At 37.0% G+C, this 17,538-nt stretch overlaps 3 protein-coding genes across 7 annotated transcripts; 1 reads left to right on the top strand and 2 right to left on the bottom strand.

Moving 5' to 3' along the window:
- Positions 1 to 1,093: 1,093 nt before the first annotated feature.
- Positions 1,094 to 2,828, bottom strand: LOC129313763 (expansin-A6-like). The gene is made up of 3 exons (XM_054957128.1): positions 2,612 to 2,828; positions 1,942 to 2,260; positions 1,094 to 1,840 (listed from the first exon to the last, which is right to left on the bottom strand). The coding sequence occupies exons 1-3, from the start codon at positions 2,757 to 2,759 to the stop codon at positions 1,531 to 1,533; spliced, it is 777 nt and encodes a 258-aa protein (XP_054813103.1). The 5' UTR covers positions 2,760 to 2,828; the 3' UTR covers positions 1,094 to 1,530.
- Positions 2,829 to 9,311: 6,483 nt separating this feature from the next.
- On the top strand, positions 9,312 to 12,627 carry LOC129313552 (uncharacterized). 5 transcript variants are annotated; one of them, XM_054956772.1, is made up of 8 exons: positions 9,312 to 9,821; positions 10,252 to 10,314; positions 10,402 to 10,488; positions 10,840 to 11,077; positions 11,147 to 11,176; positions 11,248 to 11,321; positions 11,445 to 11,543; positions 11,637 to 12,331. In XM_054956772.1, the coding sequence occupies exons 1-8, from the start codon at positions 9,534 to 9,536 to the stop codon at positions 11,655 to 11,657; spliced, it is 900 nt and encodes a 299-aa protein (XP_054812747.1). In that variant the 5' UTR covers positions 9,312 to 9,533; the 3' UTR covers positions 11,658 to 12,331. The 5 variants fall into 5 exon arrangements, 3 of the variants coding, with proteins under 3 accessions (XP_054812747.1, XP_054812744.1, XP_054812745.1); XR_008594003.1 differs by having other exon boundaries at positions 9,314 to 9,821; positions 11,248 to 11,295; XR_008594002.1 differs by lacking the exon at positions 11,637 to 12,331 and adding an exon at positions 12,338 to 12,627 and having other exon boundaries at positions 9,317 to 9,821; positions 11,248 to 11,295.
- Positions 12,628 to 14,074: 1,447 nt separating this feature from the next.
- On the bottom strand, positions 14,075 to 16,698 carry LOC129313609 (uncharacterized). The gene is made up of 4 exons (XM_054956866.1): positions 16,191 to 16,698; positions 15,814 to 15,917; positions 14,592 to 14,721; positions 14,075 to 14,444 (listed from the first exon to the last, which is right to left on the bottom strand). Exons 1-4 carry the CDS (start codon positions 16,299 to 16,301, stop codon positions 14,406 to 14,408), a joined length of 384 nt encoding a protein of 127 aa, XP_054812841.1. The 5' UTR covers positions 16,302 to 16,698; the 3' UTR covers positions 14,075 to 14,405.
- Positions 16,699 to 17,538: the final 840 nt, after the last annotated feature.

The raw sequence follows: 17,538 nt of genomic DNA, 5'->3' as shown, positions 1-17,538 counted from the left end.
AATTGGGATCTAAATGGACCCAATAATAAATGGATTGCTAAAGAAAACAAAACTCATGAAAAAATCAATTAAGAAGGTTTATAACATGGACTTGAAATATTTTCAATAAGCGAATTTTTTATTTATATATATATACATATATATATCATACTCATCAATCTGAAATGTTGATGAAGTCCAAATCGCAGGAGGAGAAAAGATTTGCCAGAAGGAGTGAAGTGGATATTGCTTATGAAATGAAAAGAGAGTAAGATATCGAAACTATGTTTGGCTTTTGCTTTTGTAGAGGCAGGTAGGTAGGTGTGCTAGTAACTGGGATGCCCCATATCCACCCTTTGAAGCAAAGGGCGGTGGTAGCATGCAACAACACCAACCTCTGACTCGCTCCTGCTGGTTGGAATGCATTAGCAACAATACTATTCTCCTTCATCACACTTGACACCCCCCATGTGCTTCCTTGATGTCTCTTTTATTTGCACTCACGGGAGCACCATCATCTTATATGCTTTTCTCTCCGACACCTTCTGCTACAGTCATGTCCTCCTTTTCTGCTTTCTTCCATATCCTTACTGTTTCCTGATTCTTTTTCACTGCCTGCCCTCGCTCTCTCTTTCATGATAATGTTGTTCTCTTTCTACTTCCCAATAATGCACATAATAGCAAGACGACAGTCGACAAATATATGCTCACAGCTTTCACAGTTTCAAAAGTCATGCCAACCTCGCAGTGATGATCCTGGTATTATTTCCTCTCTAATACGCAGAACGTGCGCTGCTTTCTCCCGCTCTGTTCACAAAAGCTTAGCCTCACTCTGCTCAGTTGGTCTGTTATTAATGTCCCGAGGTTCCCTTTGAATCAAGTAACCATTTTGATGTAGATGGGATGAATATTTTAATAATCTTTGCACTGAATCCTCATTGTTCAGTTTTAAATATTCCATCTGTTTCTCTGGCGAATTAGTTGGGATCTTGATGGTGAAGGACAAGTCTGTCCGTTCCAGTGACGCACATAAAAGGGAAATCAGCATTACAAGAGAAGAGAACAATTCTACCAAAAATAAAAAATAAAAGAGAAGATAACGAATGCATGACAGTGAATCAAACAAACCATATGATTGACCATTCCCATTGAACTGTAACTTAACTAACCACAGGGCACATGCTTACATTCCACATATATAAAGCTATATATATATATATATATATGATCATCTTAATTAGCTGCGGGCTGCCACTTTGCTTAATTAGCCGCTTCAGCATTCCCTACAATTTCCCCTTTCATGTATAGTTACTCTCACCGTACAAAGTAGAGCCCCACGCACCTACCCACCATAATATAAAAGTCAACAAGTCGTGAATCACTTTCTCACTCCTTTACTTTTCCTTTTTTTTAAAATTCCTCCACAGTCTTCCAAAACATCCAGTCAAAAAAACGATTCCCTATGAAAATTGGCAGTCAAACTGGAGAAATAGTAACACATAAAAATGTGGGCTTTTCTTTAAAATAATATATTAACGGGGCGGGTTTTCATTAGACCCGGAAATTCTTTCCGGTGAAGGTTTGACCAAATTGCCAGTGAGGAGGAGCGATGTTCCATGAGGTGGAAGTGCGCCTGTCACTGCTGGTCACTCTAAACGACAGCGCTTGACCCACCAACACCGCGTTTGACTGCCAATTCTGTCCCCAGTTCCTGCTCATCGGCATCCACCCTGTCTTCGCCCCCTTCACATAAGTCCTCAATATATCTCCTGCACCCGCGACATTGCTGATCAGCACCAAATTGAAGTATCTGAACCCGTTGATCGTGAACCTTATCCCTCCTCGCTTCCTGCATGGCACGCTGCACATACACGCGTACACAAGTTACTGACTGTCTGAAAACATTCGTGTCAAAGGTCGGAGCTTTATAGGTAAAAGCGTAAAAGTGGGAAGTGGGGTTACCGGCGGTAGGCGACGGGGACAATGCCGGCGCGGTACTCGGCGATCTTGAGGAACATGGGCATGGCGAGGTCGAAGTGGGGGCGGGGAGGGTTGCACCAGCCGCCATTGTCGTTTGGAAGAGCGTAGTTTGGTGGGCAGAAGTTAGTGGCCGTGATGAAGATGGATGGGCTGCCTGAGTGGCACCATTGCCTGTCGTTTGCGCACTTGATCTCGAAGCACGCACCGCAGCTGAAGCCACTGTTGAACAGTGCGGTGCTCAATGCCGCCGTGTTCACCCCGTACCCTTGGCTGTACAGATTACCATACCCACACGCTCCACCTGCTCAGTAAACAGCCGTTACATCAAGTTCCTTGCCGGCCATCTTACCGGAAACAGAAAAAAAAAAAACCACAGTGCTGCTCTGCTACGAGCAGAGAAATTGCCCGGGAAGGTGGGTTTGGGGCTCATTGTAGTGAAAATAAGTAATGTGCTGTGTCAGTACGCCTAAAACAACTGAAAATGAGATACACTAAAGTTCGCATCACGCTGTGTGACCAGAAAAAGTGGAAGAACAGAGTGTAGATCTGTTTTGAAGGGAGTAAGAGCAGGAGAAATAGGGGTTGTTTAGATGCCCTGCGAGTAATGTAATTAGAAGTCACGATATGTGGAATGGGGCTAGAGAGTACAAACCCATGGTGCCGGAAGCATCGGATCCTCCGTAGAAAGTAGCATGAGCAGATTGCCAAGCACCGCCAGTGTAAACGCCGGGAATTCTGGCTTCGATTTGGCAGAGGAATGAGATGAGGGAAGCAATGCAGAGTAGAATGGGGAGAGCCATGATGAGCAGCGTATGAGTATATCTCTAAAGCTAGGGAAGAAGGCAAGAGGGAGAAGGTGAGGAGGGTTGCGGCAGTGGGTGGGGGTACTTATGGAGGATTGAGGGAGAGTGGCAACATCTGAAATTTTCCTAAACTTTAGTTATCATTATTCAATTCAATGCCATCTTAGTTGTAAACTGTAAACGCTTGATTTGTGGGAGACTGGTTGTACTACTACTTTGTACGCTCTAATGTCCGAAGAGTAAAAGAGCCAGCCACTCGTGAAAAAAAAAAAAAAACAAAGAAAGAAAGAAAGAAAGGAAAGGGGGGCTTGTTAACTTCATGAAATATTTAGTCAAGAGACAAATAAGTCAACCAAATCTAGTGTATGTAACAATTTACATGAAGGGCAAAACGAGAACCTGGGAATTTTGGGAATACGGAAAAGGGAAGGGTCAAAAGTGGGAAGATGCTTTTAGAAACAGACAAAGATTCAAAAGAAAAAAATAGTAATTAAAGATTCCTGTATAAAATTTATAACAATCAAGTATTAATTATTATTAAAATTTAAATGAATATTTATTTATTTAAATTAATTTTTTTAATAAGTATAAATTTAAATTTTAATAATAACTCATTCTAAATTAACAACAACTTATTTAAATTTATTTTTCACTCATATTTTGATAATAATTAATTTTTAATTGATATAAATTATATATGAATGTCCTCTATTGTTATTTTTTCAAGAGCCAGGGTAGGAGGAGAATGGAACTGGAACCTCTCATATTCCCACCCTTTTGTGGTGGGGAAATTTTCAATTTATACTAATGCCTCATATATTGCCTCGTCATCCCATATTAAAATAATTTAATTTAAAAAAAGTTACACTTTATTTCACTATTTTATATACATTAGGATAATGATTTAAACTATTTTTTTATTTTTATTTTCAAAACTTGTCATTAAAAATCAATGTAAAAATTTTTTAAATATATTTTTGTTAAATAAGTGATGTCAAAGTTTAAATAGACCAGACTATAAGTTCAAGCAAGCTAACTTATATTTATGCTTTTCAAAAATTTTTATAAAGTAGGCCTGCGAGGATTTACAGTTTAGCTTATTCAAAATCTAACCGGATCTATTTTACAAAAATTTATTTTAAAAAAATTTGTAGAATAATTTTTTTGGACAAGTTTTGAAAATAAAAAAATCAATTTGAATCTCTATCCTAATATATATATATAATGTAGTGAAATAAGACGTAGAAAAAAATTTTTGTAAACAAATTAAATTATTTTAATATGAAAAGATATGAGGCATTGAACGTGGATTGAAGGATTTAAATTATCCCGTTGCTGAGGGAGTGAGAGTCTGAGAGGATGCGGGTCCAGAGTGGCATATGAAGAAAGATAGGATAAAATAATTTTTAATTATTGATTTTTTAAAATTATTGAATCATTGATTTGGTGTTAAATTTTAAATCAATATAATTTAATTCCTGTAATTTATTGAATTAAAAAGTTATAAAGATTGAAATGTAACAAATCAATGAATTATAAGTTACAAGGATCAGATTGTTTTGAGTTAAAAAATTAAAAGAATTAAATAAAAATATATTTTATCATTAAAATAAAACAAAGAGTAGGGGTAAAAGCGGGGCACACAGCGCAGGGCGTGATCAGCGGCAGGGGGAGAGGGGTGGGTCCGCTAGGGCTTGGATGGGGCGCGAAGGGGATACAATACAACTATACAAGGGAGCTTTTGTTGAATCTTCGAGGGAGATGGTGGGTCCCATTCAGTCCCCGTGATCATCGGTCCTTGGAGCCCGCTCTCGATGTCAAATGCTTCAAACACAAACCTCTTCCATGGCCTACGCACCTCGCAGCCCGGTGCTCTTCTACTGATGCTATCCAACGCATTCAACACTGCAAAAGTAATCAATAAGTTAGCCACATTGGATACCCCAAACATCTTCAAGATTATGATGAATGCATTACTCTCTCCCTCCCTCTCTCTTGATTTTTTGGAACTTTGTCATTCAGTCAACACTTCGTAAAAAGGAGGGAAATTGTGAATTCTCCCCACAATCAAGAAAACCAAACGTGCAATGCCAAGTAAGTACAGCTCACGTCCACAGCATTAGTGAGGGTTGCAAACTCTCCCGTGTTAGGTCAGCGTTAACATGCATTGAGAAACAGAGAGGAATGAAAACCCAGCAAGCCCAACAAAGGACTGAGGGAGGATCTTGGTGTCATTATTCGTATTCAAAAACAAATGGAGGGACAACATGCCCCCGGCACAAACCCAATTTGTTTAATTGTAATAATTAGGTTCAGTCATTCGGAAAAATGATGATTACCAATTGAGAAGTTGTCATGCGGGTGCGAGGGAGAGACTGTGTGTGGCGCCACTGCCACTGTTCCCACAGATCATTACCGAATAAATTGGATTGGAACCGTTATAATTACATTATTTATAACCCGTTAACGCTGAAATTATTTACATTTCATTCATGTTATTTTATTCTTATACCTCCGCAGAATTGACTTGTCAGGATTTTATGCTGCGCATGGGTAAATAATATCTTAAGGGTGATATTTTGATTGCACATTTACACCTTGACATTATTTTTTTAAAAAAATTAATGATACTGCTTTTATGCATGCAAATAAAATTTTGATACTGAGATTTGTGGAGCCACATCCAAGAATCTCATTTGCCCGTGCCTCCAAAAAGGAATATATATATCATGTGCTTCCAATCCCTCAAAAACGTGTATGGTATGCGTGGTCCAATGATATCAATCCACGTCCCCTTCTTTGTCTGATATGGCCAGTCGCAGTACGCCGTCAGAACAGGGTCGTTCATACTTTTTTTTTTAATTGTTATTTTAAAATTATAGAACAAATGATATGCAAGTAACCATACACAGAAAAAAAAATTAAATTATTAGTTACACCACCCATCTCAGTGGCTCACCTTTCCCGTCAATTAACCAACGACCCCAGGACATGTTCGTTCATCTTTGCTAGCCTACTCGCTCATGCTTCCCCAGGGTCAAAATTAATCTTGGCCTTGCATGTGCCCGTCTACAATTTTTTTTTTCTTTTGCCGAAAAGATAATCATTATTTCTCTAGGCACATTTTATCGATCGATAGCATTTATATTTTTTCATTACAATTGCTCATATTGATATATATATATATATATATATATATCTAGACATGTAAGCGTTGATTCTGGCAAGGATTTGTTGGAAGTGGTTGGCATGCCGATGCGGAGCTTAGCGTGCTGTCAAACTGGGCTGCCCTTCAAATTATTGCTTCATATTTACTTTCCCTCCTTCCATCGAAACTTCTAATTTTTCCTTTGGGTCCATTCGCTCTCTTTTAAATTCATTTTAATTATTGGATCAGCAAAGAAACGATCCCGTCTTAAAGTTAAACTAATAGCCTCGGAAACTGTTTGACGTGGCTATATCCTTGGAATGTTTCCAATTGGATGCTATGCAACTGAAGAATTTTGTACAACCAGAGCCTTAAGCTTGTGTTTGGATCTGTCTGAACTAATAGCCATGTACAAACCAACATATGCATAAGAACAAGAGTACGGACGTCAACTTGAATGTGATATAGTGATAGACATATATGAAGAGTGCATGGGGGAGCTCCGAGGTAATATTGGAATTGGGAAATGACATATAATTTAATAATAAAGCATTGACTCAATTGATAAGTTAACGAGATTAGTTGAACATGATTGGAGAAGTTTTAACTAAAGGCGATCTATTAGGTAGCGTTTACATGGTACTTGTCTCTTTTGCTGACTATTGAATACGTTATGTTGAATACTATGGAGTTTGGTGAGTGTGTGTTTGAATGCGTTCCACCAATCCTGGCTTGATTGAAGATAGCTGCATTAATCTTACACACGGAGCGTGTAACTCGTCAGATTTCAAGTCATATATATGTGTGCTTGGCAACATGTCACATGCTTGTCTAGAAAGAGAGGCAGTCATCACTGACTTTGCCTCAAACATTATTCTTTGCCCCCCAACCAAACCATACTTCCCTCTTAAATATCCTTTCAATTGATTTCCTCACTTTTCTCATCATGCTTGACCATCAACTCAAGCCAATCAACGCCTCATACTTCTAACTGAAGAATAAGCTTACTCCGTCACATGATTTATACAAAGGGGGAAACACACACACACACACTCACTCACTCGCGCGCGCGCGCGCGCGCAAAGAAACGGCTCGTCGTACAAGATAGTTAATATCATCACGAAACCATGTCATGGGGATTGTTCGAGCTTTCAGCTACAAAAAAGGACTTTGTTTTCCACAAACCATAGACCTGCAACTGAAAAACGAAAGAATTCATGCTGGGTTAATTCATTATTACTCGCTATGTTGATAGGAAAAGAAAGGATTATTGGTTGAGAATTGTTTGCAGCCAATCATAATGTCTAGTCACAAGCATTGTTGGTTGAGATCCATCATACATGCTTTTATATATGTCGTATAACTGAAAGGGTGGGCTAATGATTAGAGGTAGAAGAGGTGTCTCTGTACCTCCAACACGTAAAATATATATATATATATATATATCCCAAGACCCTTTTATTTAAACCTACAAGTAAATGCTAAATTTGCTTACCATTTGAACTTCACATTGCTAAATTCAAGCTTCAAAGGCTCCAGATTCATCAACTATGATGATGGCGTGGGCTGCAGTGGGCATGCATGCAAATGCAATCATTTATGCTTTCATCTTGGATCCGAAATCAGTGGGATTCTGAATGCCTATTGCCTACAAAAAATGCTTCTTCATGGAGAAGCAAAGTTTCACCAGGAAGCATCGTGCATATATCCAAAGCTACCCTGTCCTGATGCGATAGAGTCCCATCACTGTGCCTCTGCCTTTTTGTTCATTTGTCTTCCTGGCCCCGGATTCTAAAGCAGAGCATTTTCCTTCTTTAAGTATTCCTATGGCTATACTCAAGCATATATATGAGTGCCAACAACTGCAGCAACCGAATTAACTGCCAGAGTGGGGTCCCTGCATCTAGACTTGCATGCAGCAAAATCAAGAGGGCAGGGTAGTGGAATGAGATTCCTGAAATAGTTAGGGAACCACCTCAATTCATACCTAAGTAAGGGCATTTAACTCAGTCCCCTTCTGCGATTATGTTGACAGGAGCGGTGAACTACTAATGCATGTTATTTATGTTTCCACGAAGAGGACAAAGGGAAAGCTGTAATACAGCTTCTCTGTTCTTATTCATCAACAAACTGGGCACCCTTCCATCATGCATTGATTAAGTATTCCTAGCCTACCATGTTAACTTTGTTTAAGGACGTTTCATTCAGATGGTAAAAATCATGCTGCTGAATTTAGGGCTAATGGCAATATGCTTGATTTTGTTTTCTTTTTTATTTTAAAAACTATTTTCTAGACCATTTTTTAGAAATAGCTTGCTAAAACAAAATAAAAATAATTCTATTTGACTATTTTATTTTGAAAATAATTTTAGAGTTAAAAAATTGACCGATAACAATTATTGTTACTAGTTAATAACAATGGCTTATGCTCATGATTTATCATAGTCAACTGTAGTTTACAATAATCAAAAGTAATGTGTTTTTTTTAAAAAACAACTTTAAGATTTTTTTATTTTTTATTTTTAAAACAAAAATGAAAATAATTTTAAAAATATTTAAATTCAAAACACTCACCGTTTAAGTGATGGCGTAAGTTATGCAAATGGATAATGAAGTTCATTCTTGAAATCCTTTGCTAATTGCCGCGCCAAGTTGTTGGGCTCTTCTGTATCCAATCATCGTCCCAACATCCCAATGTTTCCACTAAGGCCCATTGCCGTCTCTGTTGTCTTCATTGAAGCATTGAAAGACAGTCCCAGAGTTGAACAGTTAACAAATGCCATGTGCCCCATGCATTTCGGACACGGAACCATTACGAGGCTTGGTACCATATTCATGCCAAATCCAAGAATGCTTGCTATGTTACCAGGCACAAGAGAAGAGTCACCAGCGCGGGAGCAGGTCTTTTCTATGAGCCTCTTCATCAACTACTAGACCACAATCACAAACCCAAATAACCAAGGCTCATAAAGCTCATGTTTGCATCCCCTTCTACTCCTGTACCTGTAGGACTCAATAATATCATTGACCTCCAAGTTCAAAGTTGAACATTTGCTACTTCTCCGGTTCTAAGCTGAAAAAATATAGAAATACAAGGTCCTCCGTGGGAACATTTGCAGATTTGCTTCCTCCCCATCGGCTGTTATATCTTGAAATCAATGGAAACAACGTACTTAATTCTAGAAGTAGCGAAGTTCTCGCGTCCTTGCATTTGTAGTTCAACGGTCAGAATAATTGCTTTCCAAGCAGTAGACCTCGGTTCGACACGTGGCAAACGCATCTATGAATCAAAGATGGCATAAGCCAAGATGAAATACCCTTTTTCGTCTTCTTCGTGTCCTCTTTTGTTTTTGGCCTTGAAAGAAATGTATAAAGATCAAATTTCTGGATGTGGGGCGGTTTGTTGTCCGTGGCAAGGGAAGGGGATGTCACTGTCTTCCAATCATCAATTCCTGTCATTGCAAAATATGGACCAAACGCGTTAACAGAAATATCGGCCCAGGGCACCGAATACCAGCCACTCAGAAGGCGAAGAGGGGTAATCTCGTCCATTCGCCGAGCTTGCCTTTGCTTATGGTGAATTCCCACTCTACTCTTTCCCAAAACGCAGCCGTCGGGCCCGCATGTCATATTATCGTGCCTTGTATCTCAAATCGTTGCCGAACCAAAGCGGTCTGCCTCGGTGTTTCATGGCGGCCACGAGCCCCTCCTCCCCCCCTCACCGATCCACTCTTCTAGAATTTCCCAGAAGCAATCGCTCTCTTCCTTCCTTCTCCGTTCGTTTCTCCGCTAAGACTAATGGAGCCTCTTTCTCCCACACCTGCGACGACCTCGCCCAGGGACCTCACTGCATCTACGTTGGCCCCATCGAGTCGGCTCGCCAAGAAACCCTTGAAGCTCTTTATCTCCAAGTAACTCTCTTCTTGAATTCCCTATCTTGCTCCTGTATATTATTTTGGCTCAACTTAAAACCTACTTGTACTCAGAATATTCTGTCATTTTGCACGCGTGACACCTTAGGGCTCCATATTAGAACAAACTGGTGCTCCATAGTGTTTGATGATGAAGTTATCAGAACTGATGTTTTATTATATCCTTGAAGTGCCTTTGTCGGAGTAATCACTCGCAACTTGAGATTATAGGGGCGTAAAGTATGGGGAAGAACAGGGCGAAATGTGAAATTGGCATTCTGAAGGACTTTTTTTAATTTAATTTGTACATTTATCAACTCTTTTGTATATTTTCCCTTCTTTTTTGCGTTAATTCCCATTTTTTGTATAGCAATAATGAGAATTTTCTCATGCTGACTATTTATTTTTTATTTTTGTTTTTCTTGAATAGGCGCGGGATGCGTATTATAGTGGTAAACCTTTGATAGTTGATGACATGTTTGATAGAGTAGAGGTATTCGCTGCCTACCTTTTTCACTCAGCATTCATCTTGATAGTTCTTGTAGAAAGCCTATTAATGTAAGATCAATTATTGAAACAGTTAAAGCTGCGATGGTATGGTTCGAAATCTGTAGTTAAATATCCTCGTTGCAGTATCAGGAGGCAATCAACATATGCTGATGCTGAGGTAATTCTCCCCTGAAATTCAGAATAACTCTGTGTGCGCCCTTGTTTTCTGCTATTATCCAAACTCGTCGAAATGCTTATGATCAGTGAGTTCGTATGCTTGGGTTGCAAGGTACCCTATATGATTTGAATGATGCCGAAATTGGTGATTGAGTGAGTGACACATGACTTCCACATCCTGTTATTGCCTGAGGAAGTGATGTTTGTTATATGATCCAATGCTATTGAATATCTGTATCCGATGCATGTTTAGTGATGTGTCAACATATTTATATGCCTAGAATGCTCAGTTTTCTAGTCCCTTGAGTCTTTGTCCTCCACTTGAATATTGAATGGTGTGGTTGTAGGGCAGACAGATCTGTCTATGATTCTTGCATTAGCCAGCACATGGGTCACCTTCCTTGTATTTGGCAGCTCAATATGCGTCGGGCCTGTATTGTACACCGTCAGCTTGGTTTATCATACTGCATTCAATTCTGGATTATCCTATGTCAACCAAGCGTCAGGATTAGGATTCCTGGCCACGGTGTATAGCATTGTGTTTATGACATTGGGCTGTGTCATTGGCTATCCAATTGCATCATCTTCAGGTGAAAATTTTTAGTTGATACTCTTCATTTTGCATATTCACCTGAAGTCTTGAATTTTTCAATTCCTAGGGCTGAATCCTCAGCAAAACTTCCCGTATCGTAAGTAGTCATATACTTGTTCATGACGTAGTCACGAACTCTGTCAGTAACTCAACTGCCCATTTCTTCAGTTAAGGTGCTTCAAGGCCTGTGGAGGAATGACTTGGTGGCACTAAAAGGTACATGTCCAAATTGTGGGGAAGAGGTCAGTGAATAATATGCATACTTGCTTGATCTATTGCATTACTTCGATTTCTGTTCAATGTCCGTGCCTCAAACTTTCTTCCAACTTGTCCAGTAGGAGACTCAGATTTTCATTTTCCCTCAGGTATTCGCATTCGTGAGGATGGACAAGGCTCGTGATTCCCCCCACAGAGCAGATTGTCACGTGTGTGGATGCTTATTAGAATTTCACACCCAAGTCGAGGTAATTGCATTTGAACTTTTGCGTAAAGGCTTTTCCTTTTCTTTCTCTTTTTTTCATCTGAGTTGCGTAAAGGCTGAAGTGTCGTTAAATTAGGTTGGTGACGTGTTTTCATGAAGAAGAGCAATTTGAATGTGACAATCCTAAATGACCCCTCCCCTCTTTCTCCGGGGACTTGGCTCTGCTGCGGGCAGCTCCACTGCATTTTGACAAAAATACAGAAAATTGGACTGTCCAGATAAAATCTGGATGGTTCAGATTTAATATTTTAATTTTAATTTTAATTTTAATTTTATTAAAATAAGAAATTTATAAAAATTTTAATAAATATGATCACCTTTCTGAACAATTCATTTTTAATATAACCGGTCCATGTTTATAATTTTTTTTAATAAATTTACTAGACAGTCTCGACCGTTCAAGTTTAATATTAATGATCTAAATTTATAAAAAATAAATAAATTTAAGTACCAGGCTAGACAATTTAGGTTAAACGTGAATGGTATGAATTTAAAATTAAAAATTTATAAAAATTTTAATAGTAAATCTATACTGTTCAAAATATATCTAAATAGTGAGTTTATAAAATTCATAAAAATTTATAATATTAAATTTGGACCATTTATGTTAAAAAGTGTTCAAATTGGTGATTAAATGTATTAAAAATTTTATGAATTTTAAACAAAAAATTAAAATTAAAATATTAATTTATCTGCATGATTGGGGGAGGGGGGTTATTGAAAGAGGCCTGGTATTATATTAAGCATTTGGTATAAAGTGGCGCTTTCATTGTGCAGCAATCGGTTTCAAGACTGGGAAGAAAATGGGTTTACGGGCGTATTTACCTCGTTTCACTCACAGGCAGATCCCGGCGCCAAAGACGGTTGTAAACTTGTAATCCCCCCTTCCGGCATTTTGTGGTTAGATGTTACTCCAATTATGTATAGCAAGGATAGGAAAAACTGCTAGTCTCTGCACTGTTCACGCTTCACAGTTGTTATTATGCTAACAAGTTTGATTAAAGCCAACGTGTCCTAATTCTCAGTGTACTGTCATTTTTCGAGAATGGATGCACGAATTCCCTTCCTGTGAGCAGTGTGCAAGTTTTCTTATGCGCAACCTTGCTAATATTCTTTCTTGCGAAAAACATGTTGACATAACATTTTTATGATAATTACTTTATTTCTCGTGAGGGGAGTAATAGTTGCTGGAAAAGTCCATTTTTATATACACACCTTGCCAACCAGTGATATCAAAAGATTTATTACATTTCTTGTGTGTTTAATTTTCAGTCTGTCAAAAGTTTATGTGACAAAAATTAATTAAGTAAAAATTAATTGTTGTAATAAAATTTGTTTGAATATATTTTTTTAAAAAGTTAGTTTGGTACATGAAAAATTGTTTAAATTGAGTGAAATATGTTTTTAAATATACAATTAAAAAATATTAATTTATCATGATTTATAATTTTTATTAAACGAATATAATATATTTAAAATATTTTAAAAATGTGATAAAGATTTCAAATAATATAAAATTTAATTTATAATGTTAAAAATTTAATATCTAATTATTTTTTATTTTTTTAATTTACAATTTTAGAAAATGTGATACAAATTTATAATTTTTATTATATATTAATGTTAAAAATTAATATGATTAATTATTCAATTTATAATGTTAAAAAATTTGATATTTAATTATTATTATTGAAATGATAATTATATTTTTAATGAATTAATTATTTTTTAAATAAAAGAATACCCCCTCCATTAAAAAAATATAAAATATTTTTAATCAAATCTCACCCTCAATGAAATAATTACCTACTTTTAAATTAATTCTATCTTTTTATATTTACTCCTATTAAATATCCGATAATAAACATAAAGTCATTCATCAATAGAACACTTTTTGAAGAAAAAAATAATGATTATATCTCCAAATACTAAAAACACCTCACATTTTTTAACATTTAATTCTTCAAAAAATACCTTACAATTTTTATAGGAAGGGGTAAGAAATTAAACTTAAAATAATATGAGCAAATAGCATTCTTCTTTTTAAATTCATTTTTTAAAAATTTCAAATAATTATATTTTTCAAATCCACTCTTAACCATTGTTTAAATGTTCTTTTAAAATGTGTTTTTTTATAAAATATTTTACCCCAATAACTTAACATTCAAAAAGTAAAATTTTACTTTCTAATGGGACACAAAAAAAAAAAAAAACAAAAACAAACAAACAGCCCCTTCCCCCTTATTCTGATCACCCATTTCTAAACAGAACCAGTAAACCGCTTGAGAAGTTCTGAATAGATGGAAGCTTAGCTTGCGTTGCAAGCCAAGAGCTTCCTTGAAATTTCTTTCCCGTGTTCACCCCCTTCTGGAACATAAATTTAATGATGAGAGAGATGTGTAAAACCGTGCGAAAAGGCTGTACGTATATGGCTAGAAAATATCAGGGCACAACAGTATCGGGGAAAAAAGTCAAAGCACAGTGCAGGAGGAAACGTGAATGCCGTCAAAAAGGTCCATCAGAATCATGCCTGCAAGCAACCTTTATTTCAGTGATCAACAAAAACAGAATGTTGATTGCCATGATTTCTGCACTCCATAATTTGCTACAACACGTGGTGTCATTTCCAATGCATGGAGAATACAGTATTTACCACGGAAACCAGAAGCTGATTTGTTCATGCTCCGCAAAACCAAAACGTTTTACAATCAAGGAAGTAAAACAAATATTTTCAATTCCAATGATCCTTCTCACAGTTTTCAGGACAATTCTCATAGAGTCAAGTAACATCTGGTGAATCCACTGACAGTTGGAGATATTTACAAAACCTCCAATGCCCTGCCAATCAGAAGTGCGCCAAACTGTAAACTAGAATCCACGAAAGCTGCACACATATTGAAGACAAAAACAAAAGGAGTCAGATTTTTTGATAAAAATGTAAGAGACCCTCCCTCAGCATCGTTCGTGCACAAGAGCCTCTCTAGGAGGGGAACAGAAGGGGAATAAGGACCACATCACAACAACAAATTACCAGGAAGAGAGTTATGGAAGCAAAGAGACCCTCTTGAAGGAGTGCACCATGACCGCCAAACTCTTCCTCGTCAACCTTTAATATCATTGCATAATAACCATATATGATCCCAGAGGATATTGCCAAAAATCTGCAACAAAGAACAAAAAAATTGCAAAATGAAAAAAATAATAAATTCATATGAAAAAAATGTGCAGGTCATGTCACGCTGCAGGTTTAAAATACAAGCACAATGCCAATTTAAGTTCTTAATCAGGCCTTATAAAATAGCACCACATAAGAGCATGTTGAAATCAGGGGCTTTTAATATAGGCAAATCATTTTCCTTGAGTTACAGAAGCAAGCGTGCCATATGAGATCAGTGATTCAAGCCTGAAAATGTTCATGCCAATGGTGATACATAACAAATGAATTCACTTAATCTTTTTACTGAACATGGTGCTACCAAAATGACCGATTTCTGCATCACAAGGTCAACAGATCTCTCAAGCGTGTACCTTCAACTCAATGATAAGAATAGAATTCCAAGAATTATCAGAGTTTTTCTCAAAATGGACATAAAAAATCTAAACACTTCGCAAATAAGAATGCATTGGATTGATGGGGAAAAAAATGTAACAAGGACTTCAAAAGATGTGCTAGTGCCTAATAGGCCACCTCAAGTATTTATGGGACATATGCAGCATGATACAAGACAGACAGACATGGGTGTGAATATAGGCAATCTCCTAAATTTCAAATCTAGAGCAGCATTTTATATTATGCGTAAGTATCTAATATTTTTACTTGATTCATGTCAGATCTCAAAGCTAGACATCTAAAATCTGATTATAATCAGATGAGATAAATCATCAACCATATAATTTGGATTTCTTATTCTCAAGGAGAAATTTAGATGCTCTACATCCAGTTCATATACTTGCATTTCATTAGTATCACTTCTTTTCCAGCCTTGTCTCCACACAATCGTTGGTAAAAACAGTCATCTTCCAGACTCCCACTACACAGACAGCATGAGTCTGGATCCAACTAACAGGAAAGAGAAGGGCAGCGGGAACATGTTTCCAATCTATGCATTGCACCACAAATTACAGTCACAAGGCAGTCAATATCAGCGAATGAGCGAGTTTGGATAAATGCTGAGATTTGGCAATATCATCTGTCATCCTAATAAAACAACTTCAACATAAACGTGTTTAAATTACAAGGTGAACATACTTACAAGATAAACCATATTCCCCCAACGAAAGGTACGGCACCCCATAATAATCCAAACACAAGGCCCAGGGCTTGTCGAATCCAGTGTAAAACATCTCCCAATTGATCCTATTTTAAGGTGCAAAGACATAAATGGTTGTTAGCGTCAAGTCAATTGCACAGAACAGAATGGAAATACTAATAACTAAAAGGAGACGAGTAAGTAATAGCTAAAATTGCAGGTATATAATATGTGTTTCTAAACTTACACTTCTGAGGAGCCTGAGGACATACTAATGCGATACTTAATTTGTTCAAATTGACCAAAATTGAACAGGGAGTAGATCGAAAGAGACAGGCACAAATAAAAGAAACCCTCAGTGGATAAATTAAAGTGCGAACCTTATCCCATGAAGCTTCAGGATCAAGCAATTTAGCGAATTTGGAAGAGGAGAGGTGACCATTCTGGTGCTGCTGATGATGATTGACTTTAATCGATTTTCCTTCTTTCATTGTGAGAGACCAGTAATTTCGCCAAAGGGAGAAGGGGGGAAATTACAAAAGGCTTCGATTTTTTATTGGCGATTGAAAATCAAAACGATAAGGTTGTTAATTGACGAAGCAGGAGCGATACTGGAGAGGAAAAGCAGGTTAGGGTTTAGGGAAAGTGTTTAGATTGAAAATATAGATTAAACAAATATGGAGGAGACAGTGAAGATTGAGTAATATAAAATCGCAGAGATCTGGAATCAGATCTGAATCGTTGGCGCGCTTCAATCTGGTCGCCGAACTGCCGTCTACCTACTCTCCCACGCTCGGAGCAGCAACACTAGACTCACCCGCAAACGTACAAGGACGATAACTCCTTTCAGCCAAATAATAACAATTACGAATGTAATCTTATAATATTTATTAGAAAAATAGGATGGTTCGGCTAGCGAACCGCAAATGATGGGATTCAGGGATCTCTTGTTTTGGCTTTTCAATTAGCATTCGAATTCGAATATATATATATATATATATATATAAGTATAAGTATTTGACCATTTTGTAGAAATCGGCGTTGTTATATTATATACTGCACAAATTTTCCAGGCCAGAAAGATATTGTGTTACATGCAATGCAATGCAATTTTCTTTAGACTCCACCAATTATTTTTATAATTTGTATTATATTGTTAATTTTCGATCGAAATTTAATTTTACGTATTTTTCTTTGCCACTGATGGAGATTTAAAATATTTTAAAACTTGACAACATTATTTTTTGGCCGATCGGCTTTTTTTTTTTTTTTTGCTCCTTATATTGACAATTTAAGCCAGATACTTCAAATAAAAATATATTTTTTAAGATAATATACATTCAATGAATTGCATCATAATGCTAAATCCATACAAAATTAAGAGTCCCTTTGTTATGGTGGAAATGGGTGTGGATTTGGAAATTGATTTGAAATTGAAAACATTATTTGTTTGGTAAGATAAAATTCGAAAATTTCTCAAGTCTAATTCTACCAAAATAGGTGGAATTAATTTCCACAATAAAGGTTAAGATTTCAAATTTCATGCTCCACTCTCCATTTTTTAGACTTCCCTCTCCCATCTCACACCACCTTCCATTAACTAATTGGATTCTCGTCGATGAACTTCTCAATATATAGCGCCTTTCACCAACATTGAGCTCCTCCCTCACCGACTCCACTTCCAGTCTTCCACCACCTTCCTTCTGTCATAGATTTGCAGAAAGAAGT

Source organism: Prosopis cineraria, unplaced genomic scaffold, assembly GCF_029017545.1.
Source record: "Prosopis cineraria cultivar Desert tree isolate PC_DT_omini unplaced genomic scaffold, ASM2901754v1 PC6, whole genome shotgun sequence".
NCBI lineage: Eukaryota > Viridiplantae > Streptophyta > Magnoliopsida > Fabales > Fabaceae > Prosopis > Prosopis cineraria.
The sequence above is the reverse complement of the archived record's forward strand: the minus strand, read 5'-3'. Positions and strand labels throughout refer to the sequence as shown.